Source organism: Penicillium oxalicum, chromosome V (genome assembly GCF_001723175.1).
Source record: "Penicillium oxalicum strain HP7-1 chromosome V, whole genome shotgun sequence".
Classification (NCBI taxonomy): Eukaryota; Fungi; Ascomycota; class Eurotiomycetes; order Eurotiales; family Aspergillaceae; genus Penicillium; species Penicillium oxalicum.
Window position 1 is genome coordinate 2,381,404 of NC_064654.1, and position 22,274 is coordinate 2,403,677.

A 22,274-nucleotide genomic window follows, 5' to 3' on the forward strand; every position below is an offset into this window, starting at 1 on the left:
TCAATCGTCATGGTAAACTCTCCCTGTGTCAAATTGCCTCCTGGGTCTGCAGCGCTGAGCCATATTCCAAGTCTGACTGCGACCCCCGATCCCGATCCACTTTCCAGTTCGGCCTGTCAAATGCCAACACATGGAGAACGCCCGCAGAATTTGATGATGTGGAGCTCTCATTCATTGGTAACCGGACAAACCTAGCGGAGAGATACCAAGTGTAGCAGCGCGGTATCGGCCCCTGTCCAGAGTTGCTGGAGCCATTGAATTGAAGCTAGCAGGGGCTCCAGCAATTCATCTTCATTACTCGATGATACATGCACTCTCACCTTTTATATCTTTCTGATATGCGAACAGAGACATCCGCATGCGGTGGAAAGTGGAACAAGCACCTCATGACTGTATGGCATGGAGAAGTGGGAAAAAATAGGCGTCCGTAGTACATACTAGGTGAGATACAGACTTGAAACAATGGATTGATAACAGGAGCAGGCACCCATTGAATTGTCCGGCCGGCCAACACCATACTATTTGAATTTTTCCTTCGTTTATTTTGAATTTTTTTTTTAAAAAAAAAAACAATTAACCTTCCTCTTCCCTTTAGGCTTTCCAGGGAACATGGGCTATTTTGTTCAGGACCCTGCTGTGTTTAGCTTTTTCTCTTACAAATGTTCTCGTGGACCCTGAGGATTGCCATCGTCATCAGGGACTAAGCCGAACGAGAGGTGATGGTGGGAGTGGTGTGGTATCCAGCCAGAGGTAGACTAGTACTGGCTTGAATGAGTTTGTGTGCAGGCGGACCTTTAAGCTATTTACAGCACATGGAAACCATGTTACATACGTGCCGTGTCTATAGAAGAAGGTCCAGTTGTAAGGAGTAGCAGCAGCAGTAGTAGTAGTACCTCATGGTCAAATTTCCTATAGATTCAATTGCCTGCATACACGTACTGGTACAAAAGTGCTGCTTATGTACCTCTTCACAACACCCTACGCGCTTTTAATCTGAACCGTCTGATCTCAATTATCCTTGTCAGATGAACTGTGTCTCCTTTGGACGGCACACTTGTCCGCTCGCCTTTTCCACCCAAGATCTGTTTCTCGTTTCTCGTCAACTTTTCGGCCTAGGGCGACGATGTCCGGTGGCTTGTTTGGCGGGGACAAATCCTAAAGTGCAACTCGACAAATCAGAGGATTTTCAGTAAAAGTAAAGATGCCAGGAGAACAATCCTGTTGGCATTCCATGATCCGAGATTTGCTACTCGTTTTGAAAACATGAAACGTCCATCATACAACTAGTTCGTGAGGTATTTGTGAGAAGTACAAGAACTCAGTGGATTCGATTCAATGCGCTGACAAGACAGCATTTGCGCCAGAACCCCGTGGCAGTGTACAGCTCTTCTGGCCTCCCCTCTAAATAATACAGTATGCAAGAGCAAATCCAAGTAAACTTCCCAATTTTCTATCCTCCGTGATTACGGTTCCGGAGTCCTCTTCCTTTCCTCATTAGAAAGAAAGAAAGAACCAGGGGGGAGAAAAAGGTGCGCCCCCAAAACAGGGGGGCGTGAAACGTCGACACTGAACCTTCTTAGGGGTGGCTCTTGGGTGTTCTTGAAAGGCGTGGCCTTGTGGATCCGTGGCTCCGATCGATCAGGTGCCAGCCAAACGACTAACTCGTACAAAATGATAGTGTTGGCCGATTTAGACAGGCTGAACCGTCCGATTGAGGGTGACACATCGGGGCCAACCCTTCCCACTACTATGCCACACTGTATGGGGAGAAAATACATGGATACTCGTAGGTCGATCGCTCGCGCCCTACATATGCGGTTCCGGTTCCACAGAGGCAATTCTTGTCCTGCGGGAGACGGGGGGGTGGTCGTGTGGAGACCTTTAGTGTAATCAATTCCCGACATTTTGCCTGGTCAGAATCGGGTACTCTGTGGGTGAGATACACCACTTTTGACTTTCACATGCTTGGGTGATGGGACCGACACGAACGACTGAAGGGGGGGGGGGGGGGGGTCTTCTCGGAAGCGAAATTTTATTTTTGTTTTTTTTTTCAGCGAGTGGGGAGGGGAGGGTCAAGACTGTAGGTCCACCGGGACTCGGAGACAGCGCGGACGAAATATATCAAGTCAGCAATGTACTGGAGCCTCCTCGGACACTACCTTGGGTTGTCGTGTAGGAGCCGAGGACTGTGAGTATATGATCATTGAGGTTTCTTCCATAGAAAGCTATACACTGTACAGTATAGAGCATGTACCATATGCCATGCAGTATATTCTCTACATTCCACACCTCACACAATATACCAGTCTTGACTACCGAGTACTTCAAGCCCGATGACCCTATCAGAGAGAAGAGAGAGTTCGAGGCTGGCACGGAGCCACCCTTTGCCGGCCCTCGTTCAGTGCCTGCATGTGCCTGTCAAAAACCTCCGCTGCACTCTGACCGTGACTTGCCGTGAGTTACCCACAGATGCCGCTCTTTCCGCGTTTACCTTTTGCGGCCGACACCCTTTTTATTTTCTCTGTTTCGCTTGGAACCACCCAAGAAGGAAACAGTCATTCTCCTAATCGCCAAGTCTTGTGGGGCGCGTGATCTAAAGCATCAACCCGCGGCGCTGCACAACCTCATGCCTAGCGTCCACCATCTATTCCGCGATGGGCATTATTCACGAAGATTCAACAGTCATAGAGTAAACATATCTTTTTCTTGAAAATGTGCGAGGTGCGCGGGGGATGGGTTGTGCGCTACCGTTTTTGACCGGGTCGGTACGGGACTGACGATTTACTAAATCGAGTTAGCTCTACCATGAATCGATTTAGAGAAGAGAAAACACAAAAAAAGAAAGAAAGAAAGAAAGACGATAGAAGAGGGTAGGCGTTGAAAATGGCATCTCTTGAATGTCACGCATTCCAATCTCGGACAGCAATTTGAGTGGAATTTCGATTTCGAAATCCAGTGCCATTCTTGTCAGTAGACAAACATTCATGATTCTCAAACCTGACTGTCTGCATTAGACTGCGCCTTTGTCATGACGAACCTTAGGCTCCGTATATTCCCGAACTTTGTGACCAATCTCACGTCGAGAGATCTACAAAAGTTTCAAGTCACACTTCTTTCCATGGTTTTTCTGGAACAAAAACAGCACAGCAGACCCTTCTATTCTGGCGAGCACCCGACCAACCCCATCAACTCTCTTATACAGGCGACTTGGTATTCCTCTGCTTCCATCTATGAAATAGTCCATTTTTACAATATTCCCGAAGGCAGTCCCGTTGTTTCGGACGGGAATTGCGGCAGCAGATTGTGTGCCTGAACGAGGTATTCAAAACTCTAATACCCACCAGAGAAATCGATATGGATTTTCCGCAACGATCGAGATGGAAAGAGGAGGAAGCTCGGCACTTTCAATCCACAGCTTCCTTACTGCAGTGATACTGTAATAGTCATTTTGCAACGGAGCAGGTCGCACAGTTTCGTATCTATTGCGGTTTTTGGTTCGAGGTGCTACTGGAAGTAAGAAGAGGCTCTACTCGGTACTTTGGCGCCTGCGCTAAAGCTTGCTGATTATGGAATCTTGCTAGCGCGGCGCTACTGTACCGGTGTGCATACTGTAGTTGACTGTAGTTGACCGACAGCACACATGGTTGTAGGTGAACTGGCCCGACATACCTGTTGGGGGTTAAGGTACCCTTCTCCTCGTACGTGACAATCAAATTGAAACGATAGTCCGCAATGCACAGTACCACTTTCATGTTCTGAATGTCCAGTCATGATGGTATGTACCCAAAGTCGAGTCGTAATCGGGACCGACCTGACTGGAACTGGGCCTGACACTTGTGATCATGATCTCCCATTTATGCACCAAACATGAAAGAAACAGGGTCTCTGAGCCGCAAGGAAAGGGGAGGGGAAATAGCAATTACAAGGCCCTCAAGCCTATGGGCACAACCGAATGGGATATTACTACAAGTGGCAGGTTCAGGCGAGAAGACACTCGAGTAAGGAGGTATGAAAAAAATCCCAGCAAATGATGACACGGGGTGCGGAATTATCGCCAAAATGCCCGCTAGGTAAAAAGAACATTGGCTGCGGTACCAATGCGATCAAAGAGGGATTATGAAATGCATGGTTGGATCTATCTGGTGGATCTCCCCTGTGTGCGCGATTTCTTTTTTTTCGCAAAAGGTGTTAGTGTTGCGCCGAAAATAGAGTTGTCAGATCAAGGATAACTCTCGTTTGGGAATGATCAAGGCTACGGTAGCAGTGCTCCACTTGCTCTTGGTCGAATCAATATGTAGTATTGTAGGTAGGACCTACATACTAGGTAATACCTAGGAGGTACTTTAGTATGTAATAGGTACCATGCAGCCATTATGGGGACCTTTTCTCTTGGGATCTCCCGAGTCCCAATCTTGTTCTCCTGTGACTTTTTTTTTCTGTGTTTTTTTTTTCTTCTTTTGGTGCCCGAGGCAATCAATTTAAAGTTTAGGGCGGCAGCTCCAATGGTGTACCGGTTGGACTCGCCAAGCCGGCCCAGGCCCTTTTACAGACTCAACGCCACATCCGTCGTGGTCTCGGAAGCTTTTTTTCGGCGTTGCCCGAGTGAGCCGATGGACGCATGCAATTTTTAAGTCCACCAAGTGTGGGCGTTGCATGTGTCTGTCCTTTTAGAGCTCAGAGAGCATTCTTCTGATCAATTCATGGAAGCTCTCTTGAAGATCTGGCGTCGCCGCAGGGGGGAGTGGGTATTCCACCGGGCCGGACTGACCTAGGCAGTTTGTCTCTGGGTGTCTTGCACGAGGCACGGTCGGTTCGTGCGTCCGTAGACAAGTATGTGAGAATCGGTCGACCTGCGCCACTGAGTCCCGATACTGAGGCGTATCTCTCTACTTAATTTGAGACTCCATCCATTGTAATGGATCTACTGTAGTGGTTCATCCTTCTTGAGGACGGTACTTTGTGACCTGGGATGTGAGATTTAACGCAGCAGCAGCGGGCTGACGGATATCGCAGGGGTCCTCCCAGAGTGCCACGACATAGCCTTACCCACTGCAATGACCGTCCAACACATGCTTGGGCCTTTCCCCAAAAATGACAACCACCTATTATTTGATTCTGACAATGGCAATGTGAAACCTTATGCAAGCTGCGGTGGAGATGACAAAATATCCGCCATTGCACCTCGAAATGGATTGTCAAGAGAGGGCAGACCAGATCTCTCAAGTGGGAACAAAAATGGAAAAGGGAATTGCTTACCAACATCTCCATCTCTCATTGGGCAAGCACTCTGCGCGGCTTGGGGCAAAAAAGCACTCGTCAGAGAAGAGTAGATAGTGGCATGTGTCAATGACAATTGCCTCGGGAGAAGAATAAAAAAAACAAGAATTCCCTCTATTTTGGTCAAAAAAAAAGAAAAAGACAAAGTCGGTGCTTTCCTGGGTACTTACGTTACAGTGCGACTTATGGCATATAATCATGTACACGATCTCTCCTTCTACCCTTCCAATAGACCGAATACTTTTCAATTCGTGCAGATCAATCAAGACAACCCTTGTTTTTTTTCTTCCTCGGTGGTTCCAGTTCGTCGCTAAAAAAAATAAGTGGCCAACAGCACCGCACCTCTTTGCTCCACACTCTCGGCCGGAGCCATCTCTTGTGGGTGTCGAGAAATCTCCGCATCAATGAGAATACGTGGGAGTTTCAGAATTGGGAAACCCTCGCAGGGATTCGATAGCCCATCAATGGTAAAGTAGTTTGCAGATCATCTCGTCCGTTTTAGAATCGCCATCAATTTACAATTTCCTGATTCGTCGGCTTGTCTTCCTCGTCTCGGACTCGACCTCTCCAGTGGCTTGCTTCACTACATGGGGGCAGTGGTCTTTGGCACATAGTCTTTTGGTATGATTCCTCAGATTAATAATTGCGTAGCCCTGGGCTTACAAAGTCCTGTTATCAGCATGAGCAAGGTTGGTCTACAGTGGCCACCAGCCGGTTGATGAAATTAGCGTGAGACGAGTTCTGGAGGTTATTTCACCGCGAAAAACTCATTCCCATGAAGATTGATAAAGTACCCTAGGTACCCGAGATCATTGACGACGGAATTCCACCTTATTGACCAACATTTAACGTTGACGTTAAGTTGTCTAGCACATTTGTCAATCGTCGATGACGGGCGGAAACGAATACGAACCGCCTAGGCCTGTGTATCCATCCATCCATAGAGATCCAGATCATTAATATCCACGTTCCGTTCGACGAGCCGAGATAGCTTCCCGAATTCCAATCCTAGATAGGAGCAAACCTTAATAGACAACAGACAGAGGTATATAAGACCAAAAGAAATCTATTTACGACAGCCCTATCTGATTGTAATCAGAGGCCCCAGTTGACACCTTGTTCGGGACCCCTGCGCCATATGTTCAATTCAGTACATGTATGATACTCACAACATACATCTCTTCCCCCATAACATCTCTCACCCCAGATTCGAAAACTCATCAGATCCCATTATCCATGTCTAGTGCATTCATCGACCTTGTGACAGGGCCAAAACATGTGGCACTATCAGAGACTAGTACTCGATGATCGAGTCTCGGATCTGCCTAACTTTTAATGCAGAGTCAAGAAGTATATATGAACAGCTATAGATTCTCAGCCAGTCAGACACTTCGATTTAATTACTTTTTAGAAATTTGACATTCACTAGTGTCATATGTCTAGAAAGGCATCAAAAGCTGGGCGAGAGCAGATACACGGCCAGATGATAATGCTACCAAATCAAATTTACTAAATCTCACCCCCCATTTTTTCCCATTCTAGATGATCCACATACAACTCGACGTACGGAGCGTGCTGCGCATTGATTTGAAGCCTCTCGACATGACAAGAACTGTGCAGCTATCTAAGGTTATCAACCCTCCCCGCTCGTGTCAATCCTTTTCACACACCCGCCTCGATCCCACGCTTCTTATCGCATGTAATCGGGGAAACGCGTTGTGTTTCATCGGAGATAGACATTTATTTGGAAATCAGCCAGTTAATCTCGTGCTTATTTTACTCGAGGCTTGATCTCGACGTATCATGCAGGTAATTTGAAAGACTGCCACAATGAGCCCAGGTTGAACCCTTCTAACATATTCTTCAGACTACTTGTCATACAAGACGCAGCGAAGGCCCTTCTCTGTATATGCATGTATAGAGAAGAGATGTATTGCCCCAGTTGAATTTCCTCGCGTCAAGTTGTGATAATTGATCTACCTCGGGGCTGGAAGAGATCCATTTCGCTGGTAAAAGATTGATATCAAGCAATTTCGAGTTATGGGGACTCCCATGACGATCAGATTGAATGGTACCAACCTTCCAAGGATCAGTGGGTCTCGTAAGTTGATAAGCACCTAGCGATTCATTTCATGCGTGTATAATGGATCTATTCAAGAACCGAGCAGCGCACATTTAATACATATCTACCATCCTAGATGGAAGGATGCCTTTTTTTCAATCGTGATACTCTCAAAGAATCAAAGTGTGTACCGGTGCATTCATCCGAATGGAATCCCTGTGGAAACTGTCTTTGTCTATTAGATTCCGATGAATCAAACCTATGGGTTTCCAGATATCGAGCTACGGTCGACTTGTCATCTAAACTGGATGGCCTTGAGTGTACCACTTTGTGCTGAATCTCGGGTTGAGCATCTCTTTATAGATTCAAGAGATCGCATTATTTTGGGGAAAATCTCAAATCTCACTCAATTACTAGAGGTACTTGTGATTGAGACTTTGTTTTGTTTTTTTTTTCAGTCAGGCGAGACCTGGCATTGCGCTCGAGTGACTGCTACTTGACACATAGCTGCGCAGGAGAAAAACGAGGGCATGATGGCAGGTTCATATATCATCGAGGTTGACGGGACTCATCAAGTTCAAGATAAAGCGTCGCGGGTGGAATTTTCCGAAAAAAAAAAAGTCATAATAATGATGATGGGGAATCTTTCTGAAGCTCGAATAATCGCACATGAAACAATAACAAAAAAGAAAAGCAATGACCATTTCGAGATTGGCCGAGATACCGAAACATTAATCAACCAAGGGACAAAGTGAGCGTTGGGGAAACCATAACCTCTCTTTTCTTTTTCCCTCCTTTTTCTTTTGTTCCCTTTGTCTTTTTAAATCACCGCATTTCACCTCGGCGGACTAGCCGTATGTTGAACATCCCACTCCTGTTTGATCGAAATCCCCTGACTCTGAGTCTGATTTGATTCCTTGCCCTCACCGTCCTCGAACCGCGACTTCCCCGTCTCCATCGAGTCCTCACTCGAGCGATTCGCCTCCTGCGTGAGCACCCCGACACGATGCTTGGTGCCCAGCGGTCTCAGCTGCAACTGACTGGAGTTGTCTTCCAATTGCAGAAAGCCGTTTTCGCAACGGCCCGCGCATCCGGCCGAGGGCTGGGAGGGTTTTTTTGTATGAGCGGTGGTCACTTCGGAGGTTTGTGCGGAGCGGCCGAGGAGAGGACGCATGAGAGGGATGGAGGCGAGGATGACGGCGAGACAGGGCTCTACGCCGCTGAAGATGTTGGCGAGGGGGATGGTGTAGGTGATGTCGGCAAAGTTCATGGAGGAGAGGACGGCGATGCGGAGGGCGCTGATGATGCATGTTCTGGGAGTGGGAGAGGGTGGAGTTAGTTTTATACCAGAGAGAGAGAGAGAGAGAGGCAAAACGAAGCAGGAGAGGGAGAAAGAAAAAGGGGGGAAAAACTTACACAAATCCCAGACCAAAAACGATAATCAGCGTCGCCTTCTTATACAAGGCCATCTGCAACTTATACAACAAAGGCATGGGAATGATCAAGACAAAAAAATCCGTGATCAAATTGACCACTCCCGTCGCTGTAAAGGACTGCACTTGATCGCCACAGTGTCCCCCGGGAATGGTCTGATCCCAATTAAACGCAAAGGGACGACAGATCAACGAGCCGGCCAGGATGGTGGCGATCGCCCACAGCACAATGACCAGCATGGTACCTCGGGACGCCCAGATGACCCAAGTCACGGGGAAGATGCGCAGATACAAGAGCAAGATGGAGATCTTGGTGCAGCTCAGACTGAGGACCCAGAGGAATTGTAGGGGGATGACCAAGGTGAGAAGTTTGGTGATGGGGGCCGGACCGTAGACGGCTGCGATGGTCTTGACGTGGTCGTATCCAATACCTGCTTGGACGACGCCGGTGATGCTGATGGATTGAAGACCGACTGCAAACATCTGTGACGGATATTGTCATGAGTGTGTTTGTGCACGCGCCAGGGAAGGGGAAGGCTATATGTGTCTTGGTCATATACCAAGGTCGGGCTGATCTGATGATGGGTGACGGGAGGACACTCTTACACAAGCGATGATGATGGCATAGTCACTGGGGGTCCATGGCTTGCGTGCGAGATGATGGGCCAACAGCCGGAGAGAGACCGCAACCACAGCCAAGATTGAGAAAGCAATGGCGACTCCCAACACCTCCCTCTGAGCCGGTTTCACAATAGGGAAAGTGACCGGCATGGTTCAAGTTTTGCGTGGCTAGAAACCAGCCACGTCAAGTTGGAGACTTTGATAGAAGTGACCCAAGACACCGAGCCAGCATTGAGAGAACAATCCCTTCCCCCAGCCAAAGTGGATATGAGTATGGGGTGGTCGTTCGATCGAGGATGAAGGAATCAGGGGGAAAGTATCGGGGAGGCAGAAGGGAGATTCATCAGATTATAAGCAAATGCATTGTCATGGATTTTCAAAGACGAACAGGTCATAAAGTGAGAGATGCAAGGCAGTTCGCACCCAAACCCTCTTTGTTTTTTTTTTGGACTTGTCCACCATGCCGTTGACGATCCCCTCCATGTGGACAGGGCGTTCTTTTCCTCTTTTTGGAGGTAGTGTGAATCCTTCAAATCGACGAGGATGAGCATGTCGAAGGACACTTTGTATATTTCATAGGCTACGAGGTCCATCAAGCGGGACGGATCACCACAGTGGCGTTTGGGGACAACGGCCCGGACGGGCTCGACCCTTTGGTCGTACCTCCAAGCTTGTTTCGCCAACCCGGTCACAAGCGGGCCTACAATCCTGCCCCCTTCCGAGGTAAACCCGTACGACTTCCTCCCCGGCCAGTTCCTGAGGACTTTTGGAGGGACAAGACCAGTCCCGTCTCTTGGTCCTCTCCGCCTCTCAACGGCCAGTATTTGGTGAAGGATCTGAAACTAGATTCGTGACTAGTCACCTCCAGGGAAATGGAGCCCCCGGCTCGGAGACTTGCCGACATGGTTGACAACGGCTTTGTTCTCCCACGGGACCTGATTGGCAGGGTGTCTCGTCCGAGCTCCATGGAACTCCTGGAATATCACTATTTTCAGGGCCCGCTTGGTCTGTCGAGGAAGATGCATTTCTCCGTTCATCACCCTGGCGTTGTATCATTCCCTTTTCGTTCACTGAACGACTCGGTTCCTGGTCTGTCTCCGGTTCGGTGCAGTCTCTGGAAAGCCCACGGGTTGCAACCCACATCCGCGGACCACTCATCATGCTCTGTCGACTGTCCAATCAAAGGCGCCCTTGAACACGAGAGGAAGAGAAGATGCGGCGCGTGAATGGAGGCCACGACAACCCACTCCGGTAAAGACGGAGAGCCCCCGGCAGACGGGAGGGGGGAAATGTGCCCGTGCAACAATTCCCGTCAGTCGGGACGGCAGACTTGAGTCAGGGACCCTTGTCATTTGTGCCCACTTTGCGCACGACCTGACGGATGCAAACCTTCATCTCTTACCGTCGCAACTCGGAGCTGAGCAATGAGTAGATTACAACCTTATCCCGTCCAGGACAAAGGACCAGAACCGTAGTAGTCGGTCGTCCTTCGCCTCTGCCCCCCTCCCCCCTCCTCTCCACGCTATGCCTGCCCTCTCTCACTCCCCCGACTTCACCCTGACCTGAGAATCCCTCTCTTCCCTCGCAAATCAGCCAACAGTTCGGTCTCCCCGTGTCGATGGGCCTTAGCTTGTAGAGATGGAGAGCAACACACTGTTCATGGTAGCGGGTGCATTCGGCGTGCTCATCACACTATGCTATGTACACGCCAAGGGTGCAACGAGATCCAACCCGGGCCAGGAGGCGACCAGGACGCTTCGCAAGCTTCCGCTCATCGGCGACCTGCACAGTTCACCCATCGAGAAGCCGCTGGTGAATTGGGACGCCTGGACCCAGGCGAATGGCCCGATCGCCGTCCCAAGGCTGTTTGGGCTCATCCCCGTCGTGGTGCTGAATTCCGCCGCTGCGGTCACGGAACTGTTCAGTCGCCGCAGCCAATGGTACAGTAACCGCCCGGCCTCGGTGAGCATGGAGATGATCACCGATGCCGCACCGGGTCAGTCCAAGTTCACGCTGATGCACGACTATGATGACCACCTCAAACTGCACCATCGCCTTCTGACGCCCAGCTTGGGAGCACCCGCCGCGCCGAGATTCCAGGCCTTGATCGAACTCGAGGCCACACAGTTGCTGTGGGATCTCGTCCGGCTCTCACGACCCTCCGAGGGGATCGTCAGCACGGATCTCCTCTATCCGCAGTTGGAACGCACGCAATCGAGCATCATCCTCGGGTTGCACTATGGACTTCGCATCGCGCGGTTCGAGGACGAGATCTTGCATCAGGTCATCGACACCCAGTCCCAGGTCACCCATCTGGCGGCCAATCCGCTTCTTCCCGACATGATCCCCCTTCTGCGCCATCTCCCGTCGGTCCTTTCGCCCTGGAAGCGCGCCGCCGAGAAGCTCTACGCACAACAGGTAGACCTGTACATGCGGCTCTTCCAGCACGGCCGCGAGACAGACGGCTGGAACGCCACCAAGCAGGCTCTGTCCACCGCGGAGAAACACGCCCACGGGACAGTGTCCGATCTGGATCTGGCATTCACCCTGGCCACCTCCATTCAAGGGGGCATGGAGACGTCCCCCCGTCAGCTCCTGTGGTTGTTCATCGCGGCGCTGCACACGCCGTCTTTCGTGACCAAGGCACATGCCCTCCTGGACGAGACTGTCGGTCGGCATCGACTCCCCCGCTTCTCGGACCGCGCCAGACTCGCCTTCATCGACGCGATCACCCATGAACTCTTCCGCTGGCGACCCATTGCGCCGGGGTCCATCCCGCGTCGAGCCGACCAGGACGATGAGTACGGGGGCGTCAAGATCAAAAAGGGATGGACACTCATGGCCAACGCGTGGGCGATCGGCCGTGACGAACAGGTATTTGATCCGACGCTCGGGGATGTGCAGGATTTTGTACCGGAGCGATGGCTGCGACCCTCCCCGCCGGGCGAGGACAAGATGCGGACCGATCTCCCGCTGCCCGTCTTTGGACAAGGACGACGGGTCTGTCAGGGCAAACGGGTGGCCACGGATGGCGCCTTTATGCAAGTGGCCTGTCTGCTCTGGGCCTTTGACATTCAGCCCGTGGAGAAAGGGGAGGTGGTCGATCCGTGGGCGATGGTGGTGGAGGGATTCATGACTTCGCCGAGAAACGTCCGATTCAAGCTGCAGCCGCGAGGGGACTGGGTCGTGGAGGTGATCGCGCGGGAATGGGCGGCGGCAGGAAAGAGTCCAGAGCAGGTGATGGGGGTCTCCACCGATGTTGAGATATGAGATTTTGAACGAAGTAATGAAATCTAAGAAGATAATGACTATTGACAGTACCAGCTTTGCTTTTGAGACTCCGAGAAAATGATCCCTCGGACCGGAGCTTGGTTTCTTTCTTTCTTTCTTTTCCCCTTTCCCCGGACGTGCAATCGAAAACCTTGTGTGATTCGTCACATGTATTGTAACGCGATGTGCAGGCCGATGAGTTTCCCCGACGCGTGAGTGATGCATCATCCTGTTGGAGATTCTCACGGACATTGTCAACCTACGGTCCGTAAGCAGCAGGGCTGCATGGTACGAGCACTGCCATCGGTACACCATCATTTCCCACTATCTCCCCCCCTCCCTCGTCCCCTTCCGGGAGTATCCAGTCAGAAAGTCCAGTCCCCTTTCCCCAACCATGACAATAAGAAACGATTTATTGATTCGTACAATGTGTGGCTGAGCTGGTCGACCATCGGACCCCTTTGGCAGATTCAACACGGGGGACATGATCTCTGTTGCATGCGCGAAAAACATATAAAGGGAGACATGGTTTTTTTTTTTTTTAAAAAAAAAAAAAAAACCATGTCTCCGTCGGTGAAGGAAACGGGCTCGCAAGTCCAGACTTGGACGAGCGGCCTGGACGGGGGAAAAACGCCCATTTCAATCACCTGCCAGCGCCATCGAAAGCTTGTTCCATGTGAGGCGCATCTGCACAAAACAAAAAAAAACTCCGTCCCGCACCGTCTCGCCGAGGACGACGATTCCGGCGGGGTTGGAGGTCGGTCAGGATGTGCGCCTTTGCCAGGTACTGGGGGTTGACTTGGAAAATTATGGAGAACGGGGGGGTGTTGTTAATTCTGTGCTACTATGCGATCCTGGAGACAATCAGACCGCGGGCGTCCATCGTTCCCGGGGTAATTCATCGAGTGCCAGACCGTTCATCCATGTCCGGCATCCTTGTCGGGAGGACGTGGCAACGGCCTCAAATCTCATTTTACACAGAGTAGACGGCTCAACTGCTAGCTTGAAATGACCATCCAGAGGAGATTGAGGTGGTGGCGGTGGAGGAGGAGGAAGAAGAGAGAGGGGGGAAATGGTCGTCTCACACGGCACGGACGTCGTGGCCGGTCAAGGGACGCGTATGCAAAGTTCTCACGATCGCATTGTGGACGGGATAGCGTCCACTTTCATATCTTTGGGGTCGGAAACCCTGAGAGGGCAGACGGTCGATTGCCGTTTAGTGACCCAGGCAAGCATCCTTTTTTTTTGTGTTTATTTCATGGGAATGAGAAGAAGGGTCATGGAAGCACGGGAGTTTGGGGGAGATCGCCGGAGACTCGAAGGTCGAGAGAGCAGCACTTGAAGTGAACTGACGTGGAGTCTGGGCCAAGGCCCCCGACAAGAGAAGATGGCACAGGGCTGCAGATGCCTCCGGGCTCGGCAGCCTCAGACACATGCGACCAGCGAGTGGGGGCGGATCATTTGGAGCGGAGATGATCACGATGGAGTACCACGATTTCACCCGCCTTCCCACTCGTTGCGCGCGAAGCGAGTGATTCCTTGATGAAAGGGGATTCCTCTTTTCTTTTTTTGGAGTGCAGGAAGATGGAAAAGACACCTGTGCGTCTTCAGTCTTCTCCCCTTTCCAAACGTCTAGCGCACTTCCAGTTGCCTAGAGATGTCGGTGCGAGCCGCCCAGTTTCGTGACGGCGAGAGTTATGAAAGCGGATCCCACCAGGCCCGCCCGAAGGAGTGCGTGGTACGAGTCACGACGCACTACCCTCCTCGGGGAGTCCTGCAAGTAGGTACTGTATACATTTGGATGGACGTCGTTGCACATGGCCATCCGTGTCCTTCATACCACCACGTCAGTCCGTCCCGCCAATCGAGGCATCTAGTCTGGGAGCTTCCTGGCAGAACTGGTCGCATCTGCAAACGAGTACGACCAGTCTCATCGGTGCTCGCTTCTGCCAAGAAGAGCTCCGATCCAATATCCAGGCAGACGCTGACGTTGACGTTGACCCGGACCGACGCAGGGGGGGGCGCTCCCCTGAAGCCTGCTTTTCCATTTACGCGTCTGTTGGTGCACCGCACGAGCCGGATGGAGACAGCCGAGATGGGGGAAGAGAGAACCCACCGCAGCCAACCGGAGGCCAGAGACGCAGAGGAATGGCTGTGAGCCAAGCGATGATGATGCCCAGCCACGCATGGTGGATGTCATACTAGTCTCGACGTCGCGGACCGTACATCAAAGTCGTCCAGACACGTACTCTTCCTCCCCCCTCTTCCTCCCCTGTCATCAAATAAATTGTTTTTATCTCCGGTCTTTGCATAGCGAATGGAGTGCCACTCTACACACTCAAGCGCTCAGACAGGATGGCTCGTCTGCCGTAAAAGAAAAGACCAAAAGGCGAAAGCTGAGAGTTGGCAATCAATCGACTGACCCAAATGACCAGCCCTGTCCCATGGTCCATCTCCGCCCAACTCGCTCGGAAGTGTCGGGGGAACTGGGGACCCGGTCCACGCTTGCTGGGTCTTCCAACCAGACCAAACAAATCATGCGGCGGCCATGAGTGATGATTCGTGATAAGGAAATGGCCCATTAGACTAAAGAGTAATACACAGTCGGTAAACTTTGTTGGAGGAATCGAGGTATCGGTCCCACCCCCCAAGGTCCGTGGATCGCAGATGCGAATTCTGGAACAAGCAGGCGGCCACGCGACAGTCCCAGATCATCTTTAATCAACCCGATTCCTCTCCACTGCACAAACATCGTCAATGGTATCGGGGGTTTTTAAACACTTCCCTTGCTCGCAAAGCCTATCCCTCCACCTATTATCCATGAATCCATAATTCTCACCCTCTGCCCCCCCCCATTTCGCATTGTCGTTCTCCGTCTCCACAGTACCGGTGGCTTGTTGTCTCGTACTCGCTGGGTACTTGCCTGGGATTTGAACTCTCTGTGTTCCATGATTAGGCCCTCGACCCAAACTGACGATTCCTCGAGGAGAGCCGGCCGGATCGTTTCTTTTCTCCATTTAGCCATTCACTCGTGAAAAAAAAAAAGAGGACATCAGACCGATCGCGAAATCCTCCACGGCTCGGCCCTCGCATCCAAAACACCGCGCGGCCCAAGAGCACCCACTTTGTGTATATATCTTTGCCGTTGTGGAATATACCATCTCCCCGGACACTGTCGCATCATTCACACCAAGAGATGCGACTCGCAATTTCCTGCTGGTTGGGGCTCAGTGGGCTTCTGTCAAGCTCCCTGCTCACAACCGCACGACCGCATGGCGAAACGGACTTTATGAGTGTCCGCGACAGCGTCGCCAAAGACTATCCTAGTGTGACCGAGATCCCACAGCAAAAGTACTTTAGTAAGTTCTAGCATGAGAGCCCCGATGGCGATGAGAGAGGCATGGGGTCCGATCACGAACTGTTCACTGACTTGCTCTTGATCTAGCGGAATCATCGTAGGTGGAATGGTCAAACTGCAGGATGAAACAGGTGGCGATGGACTGCTAACATGGATCTCTGCAGTTTTCACTATCATTATGACGGCCGGTATGATTTGGCTCCACGAGTCGGGACCTACGTTCCCCCAACTCAGCGCGCACTCACTGACAGACATTCGCTGCAGTTTCGCCCAGGCCCCGCTGCCCGATGATCAAGTCACATCTCATCTGGCGGCCCTGATTCGAACCTATCTCACGACGATGGCCTCCATTGGGGCAGAAACCTGGATCATGCACGGTACCCTCCTCTCATGGTGGTGGAATCAAAAGGTCAGTCGATAGATTCGCCTCTCTCTTGATATGGGGGGGGGGGGGGGGGGGGGGGAGAGAGACGTTTCATCATGCGGAACGGATGGGAATGAGAACGTGACTCGCTTCGTTCGCAAATCCCAGATGATGGCTGACCGGTGAATGCATCCAGATTTTTCCATGGGACAATGACCTGGATGTGCAAATCTCCGAGCCCACCATCCATTTTCTTGCAGATTATTACAACATGACCAAGCACCATTTCGATCTACCTGGTGTCGACGGCGGGCGAACCTATCTGCTCGAAATCAATCCCTATTATGTGGTGCGCAGCACAGAGGACAACTTGAACGTGATCGATGGCCGATGGATCGACACTTCTTCGGGCCTTTTCATCGACATCACGGCCGTGCGCAAGGATGACGAACGGCGCCAGCAGGGGGACTCGGAGGCGCTGATGTGTAAAGACCGCCATCGCTATCAGGAAAGTCAGATCTTCCCGCTGCGGGACAGCTATTTTGAAGATGTGCCCGTAAAAGTCCCCTACGCTTATACCTGGCTCTTGGAGGAGGAATATGGGTCCAAGTCTTTGACTAACAAGAATTTTGCCGGGTACGTTGTCGAAGCGACTCTCTCTCTCTCTCTCTCTCTCTCTCTCTCTCTCTCTCTCTCCCTCCCTCCCTCCAACCTCCAAATGACTCCCCTGCTGACTCTTTGCTGCAGGCACCAATTCAATGAGGAAACCAAGATTTGGGATCCTGTTCCGTAAGTCCAACGCATCTCGGAAATTTTTGCTCCCCTCTCTCCCTGGGAGCTCTTGATACTGATTCATCCTTTCTGCTTCTAGCGCCAAGTCTGGGTGATTTATTTTGTTTTTGTTTTTTTAGCAATCGCACCTTTTGACTCGTTCAGCAAGAGCCAATCTCCTTCTTCTGCCCATTTACTCTTCTTTCTCCTCCTCTGTGCATCTGGACATGAACGCACCCTGACGACCTTGCCTATTGATTTTTTTGTTTCTCGTGTCGATTGCTCTTTTTTCTTATTCATAATAGGCATCATATCTCTTGGCTGCATTTTCACATTTGCTCGTCTTTTGGCAGTGGCCAGTGTTGACGCATTGGAAGTTTCACACGGAAAGTCATCTGTACCGATTGACTGTCGCATTTGTCTGGCGTTGCTCTCGCTTTGCAACTTTTGGCAGCGTTTCTTTTGCCCGTATAGTGTACATATGCATGGCTTTCTTTCTCCCTCCCCCCCCCCCCCCCCCCCCCCCCCCCACACTCTCTCACAAGTTATTGAGAGGGGCTTCATCCAGCAAATAATGTGGTGGTGTCAAGCTACATATCCGTATTGGCTGCCCTTTCCGTCCAACTCGAGATCTAGACCTATTCGAACCGCGCACCTCTGTGATCTATAGAAGTGCCTTGGGAGATGGTGATCCACATCTCACATGATCAATGGTCTAGATTGATTCCGTGTTGAGGGGATCTGATATCAGATCTGATTGTGGGATCCTTTCATAATGCTTGTAGTAGGGGTGGGCGTCCGTGAATCCAGATCCACTTGGGTGGACACCTAGCTTTGGTCTTGAAGTAAGCACAAACCTTACCCAGTTTCATTGTCGCCATGCTCTATTATTCAGGGGAGTCTTTGCGATGTTTCAGTTTGTTGGAGATTCGGGGTCCTGACATTGGTCTTCTACCGATCCAGGCGCTGGGTTTTGTTTTTGTATTCCTCCATAGAGCTTGATCAACTATACGAGATTAGCCTCCCCACTTTCTGGTCATACTGTTGCTTTGACTCCATCCAATTCGGTGCGGGAGTAGGTCTTGGGTCATCCCACCACGAACCTTACTTCTTCTCCGGATGGCCCAACGTGTAAGGCTTTGACGCCTTGACCTGTTGCACCGTTGATCTATACTCATCGGCATCACGGAACCTGATTTTCCCCTCCCAGATGAAGATGCTGGGATCAACAGGGTCTGGACGTGTCCACCACCAATCGGGGATAAGATGTGAATTGATTCAAAAAGGACAATGCCGACGCACCTCCTCAGTCGGTCCGAGTTGGGGGGGGGGGCTGACTCACAGATCACATGGACTGGACCAAATTGAAGGAAACTAGTTCGCGTGGCTGACGGGTGAAGGTTGGAAACGGCGTGAAGACCCTGAGCTCACTTGCGTTTTTTTTTTCTCATTTCCTAGAATGACAATTGATTCGCAGTGTCCTTTCAAGCTCCTCTCTCCTCCCTCTCTTTACCCCCCCTCGTCACAAATCTCACGCTCATTCTCCCACCATTTCCGACTGTGCTCACTCAGCCCAGCGACACAATCCAGCACGCGTGATGGTGTGAAAGAAACGCGAACAAAAAGCAAATAATCGGAACCAACCCTTCCTGCATCTCGTCTGTGTTCGAGTCCGAATCCGAATCCGAGTCCCGAATCCCTCGTGTGGCGGTCATGTCATTCCCTTCTGCCTCTCCAGAGGGCCCAAATTCCTCCTCCGCCAGTGGACATTCTCCGACCGGCACACGAGCTGGTCTGCCCGCCACAGCCCCCCACCCTGCCCCGGAGATCCCCAGCGCACGAAGCTGTATCACCTGTCGTCGTCGAAAAGTTCGGTGTAACAAGCGGTCGCCATGCTCAAACTGCGTCCGGGCTGGCATCGATTGCGTCTTCCCCCCACCAGGTCGAGCACCGCGCAAATCTAAACGGCCTCCAGATTCGGAACTCTTGTCCCGTCTGCGACGCCTCGAAGGTGTCATTGAGCACCTCAGTGGAGCCAAGACCAAGAACTCGGAGAGCGGCGGCTCGAGGTCGAGCTTGTCGCCGACTCGGGTTGCAGCCGATCAAGCATTTCAATCCGTCTCTACCGCCGTCCCGACTACACTCGCTTCGGCTTCAGCGCCTGGCCTAGCCCCGGCGCCGATTGCCTCCATCGCCGCTGAAGGCTCGGCGGCTCCAAATTCCGCCTGTCCCTTTGAAAATGATCCAAAAGCGCCCGTCACGCAGAACTTTGAAAATGAATTTGGTAGACTGGTGATTGATGAAGGCAAGAGTCGATATGTCAGTAATCGATTGTGGGCCAGCTTAGGCGATGAGGTACGTACAAACGGAATCACTGCTAGAACATCGAACACAGTAACAATGCAGAATGCTCATGCAACCTCTTTTTTTTTCTTCTCTTTTCATCACAGATTGAAGAGCTCCAGGATATCCTCGATCATTCATCATCTGAAGAAGAAGATTTCTCATCTCCCGATTCCGCACACTCAGGTTCCCATGACGGGTTTCTATTCGGGTTCTATTCTCTATCATATTCGCTTCGCGAATTTCATCCTCTCCTGCCCAGAGTATCGCTTTTCTGGGAGGCATATCGAGAGAACGTGGCTCCCCTGGTCACGCTGGTGCACAGAGGAACAGCCAGGAGCCTCCTGGTTGAAGCGGCGCAGAACCCAGGCTCATTGGACAAAAATAACGAGGCTCTCGTCTTCGCGATATACCTCTCCGCTATCATCAGCCTAAAACCAGAGCAATGTCTGGCGCGATTTGGGGAAGAGCGCGGGGCACTGATCAAGCGATATCGGTTTGCGGTTGAACAGGCCCTGTCCAGAGCTGGTTTGCTCAACACGCAGAGCTTGGTCCTCATTCAAGCGGCGGTTCTCTTCCTCATTTGTATCCGTCGCGAGGATGACTCCAAATTCGTTTGGTCGATGACATCAATTATTCTACGACTCGCTCAGGGGCTGGGACTGCATCGGGACGGCACGAATTTCGCACTCAAGCCCTTTGAGACGGAGATGCGACGGCGTCTGTGGTGGCATATTTGTCTGCTGGATGCCCGGTCGTCCGACGACCACGGAACTGATTCGCAGATCAATGAATTCATGTACGATACTCGACTCCCGCTCAATATCAACGACGACGACATCACCCCGGAAGCGACTGAGCCCCCCACAGAGCGCGAGGGTGTGACCGATCTCACTTTCTGCTTGATTCGCTGCGAGATCGCCTGTGCTCTGCGCCGGGCCAATTACTCTTGTCCGGGCAAGCAATTCTCCCCCGGAGATGCCGCCATGAGGATGCAACATTGTGAGCGGATGATCCACGTCATTTCAAATCGGATCGAGCAACGATACATCAAACACTGTGATATGAAAGTTCCCATTCAATGGGCCATAGCGACGGTGGGACGTCTCGTCCTCGCAAAACTCTGGCTGTCCGTCCATCACCCGATGACTCGAAAGGATCGCGCGGTCAACGTTTCTCAGGCGACTCGAGAAAGCCTCTTTCTCACCGCCATCGAAGTTTTAGAATTCGGCCGATTGCTGGAGACGGACCCTCGAACCGCAAAATGGGGCTGGCTCTTCCGGACCAATATGCAGTGGCATGGCATCGCGTTCGTCCTCTCTGAGATCTGCGTGCGTCCCATCTGTCCATACACCGATCGGGCCTGGAATGCTGTTCAGGGTATCTACGTGGAGTGGGCACGCCAGGCGACGCATAAAAAGGGTATGCTGTGGCGTCCACTTGCGGCACTGATGAAACGGGCCACCACGATCCGAGCCAAGCAGCAAGAAGAACTCTTCGCCAAATTCGGCTCGAATCAACCAGTCTGTCTTTCCGATCCCGATGACTTTACCAGGACACATCGTCACAGTCTTCCACAGATACACATGCCGCCAATCTCCTCAGTATCGGCATCGATTCCCTTCTCGGAAAACCAGGCCCCTGAACCTGACACGGATCTGAATATCGATTTGAGTCAGGGACCCTGGGAAACGCTCCAAAGTATCTTTCCCAACACCAATCTGTTTGCGCCAGTCAATTTTGAGAATGCGCCAGTGTTGCCACCTTCCTCGACCGCCGATGTACCTCCTAGCTTGTCTTTTTCTGCGCCTGCAAATAATGGCTTTAGCGAGGTGAATAACAACGATAACAACGATCCTAATCACAACAACAACAATAACAGCAATAGCACCAGCACCAGCACCAGCAACATCGCCTTCATCAACCAGATCGAGATCCCTCCAACCGCAACATCCTCCTGGGATGAATGGGACCAGGTCATGCGTGACTTTCAGTTGGATGTCGAAAACGAAGGGGTCGCAGAACTGGCCAAAGGAACGCATGTGTCGCAATGGTTTGCGTGATTTCCTCCTTCCATCTTCGTTCTTCAATTGATATCCTCACTCATCGTGAACCACCCGCCTCATGGCTGCTTCCAGCCTTCTATACATACTATAATCCACGGGATTATTGCTTCTTCGCTCCCCTCATGTGAATGACCTTGTATACGACCTAACGAACCAACTAGCGAGACGAGTCTCGGTGTGGCTCTGTGAGCCATTCACCGAGCATCTTCTCCTGAACACTCCACTCAATGTTCTATAATATACCAATTCAACTCTTTTTTTCATCCGATGTGTAGTTTCCTTTGTTGGCAAGGTAGTGTATTCTTTTGAGGATCAGAGCATGGTATTGCGCAGTTTGAGCAGACTTTTTCATCCGGGAGGTCTAAATTTCAATAAAGAATGGCAGATCTGTCTTGCTTCGAAGTTCCCAAAACAAACCCACGTCGACTGTGATTGCGACCCACTGATACTTTACCTATGGACTGCTCAGACTGTACTCGCCACTTGCGGGAACCTCGAGAGTGCGTTGAAAGGAGGAAGGACTTTCCAAATCTCTCGGTCTTATTGGAAGACGCCCGCCCTCTCACTCACATCACACGGATTCATCCCCGTCACAGTCTTGGAAATTGACTGCGCCACAATGTCAAATAAATTAAAGATCATCCACGTGTACAGCCACCCCCATCATGGTACACACCAGCACCGTCCCCCCCCCCCCCCCCCCCATCGG

The 22,274-nt window shown here is 51.3% G+C and overlaps 4 protein-coding genes across 4 annotated transcripts; 3 read left to right on the top strand and 1 right to left on the bottom strand.

Annotated features, from left to right (window-relative positions):
- Window positions 1–8,174: 8,174 nt before the first annotated feature.
- On the bottom strand, window positions 8,175–9,543 carry POX_e06857 (uncharacterized protein; the record flags this gene model as incomplete). Its single annotated transcript, XM_050115672.1, has 3 exons — window positions 8,175–8,652; window positions 8,756–9,255; window positions 9,379–9,543. 3 exons carry the CDS (start codon window positions 9,541–9,543, stop codon window positions 8,175–8,177), a joined length of 1,143 nt encoding a protein of 380 aa, XP_049968132.1.
- A 1,488-nt stretch (window positions 9,544–11,031) lies between these two features.
- Window positions 11,032–12,663, top strand: POX_e06858 (uncharacterized protein; the record flags this gene model as incomplete). Its single annotated transcript, XM_050115673.1, has 1 exon — window positions 11,032–12,663. The coding sequence occupies one exon, from the start codon at window positions 11,032–11,034 to the stop codon at window positions 12,661–12,663; it is 1,632 nt and encodes a 543-aa protein (XP_049968133.1).
- Window positions 12,664–14,320: 1,657 nt separating this feature from the next.
- On the top strand, window positions 14,321–14,821 carry POX_e06859 (uncharacterized protein; the record flags this gene model as incomplete). Its single annotated transcript, XM_050115674.1, has 1 exon — window positions 14,321–14,821. The coding sequence occupies one exon, from the start codon at window positions 14,321–14,323 to the stop codon at window positions 14,819–14,821; it is 501 nt and encodes a 166-aa protein (XP_049968134.1).
- Window positions 14,822–15,859: 1,038 nt separating this feature from the next.
- POX_e06860 (uncharacterized protein) lies at window positions 15,860–21,562 on the top strand (the record flags this gene model as incomplete). Its single annotated transcript, XM_050115675.1, has 6 exons — window positions 15,860–16,022; window positions 16,186–16,430; window positions 16,582–17,021; window positions 17,133–17,174; window positions 18,767–19,511; window positions 19,607–21,562. The coding sequence occupies 6 exons, from the start codon at window positions 15,860–15,862 to the stop codon at window positions 21,560–21,562; spliced, it is 3,591 nt and encodes a 1,196-aa protein (XP_049968135.1).
- Window positions 21,563–22,274: the final 712 nt, after the last annotated feature.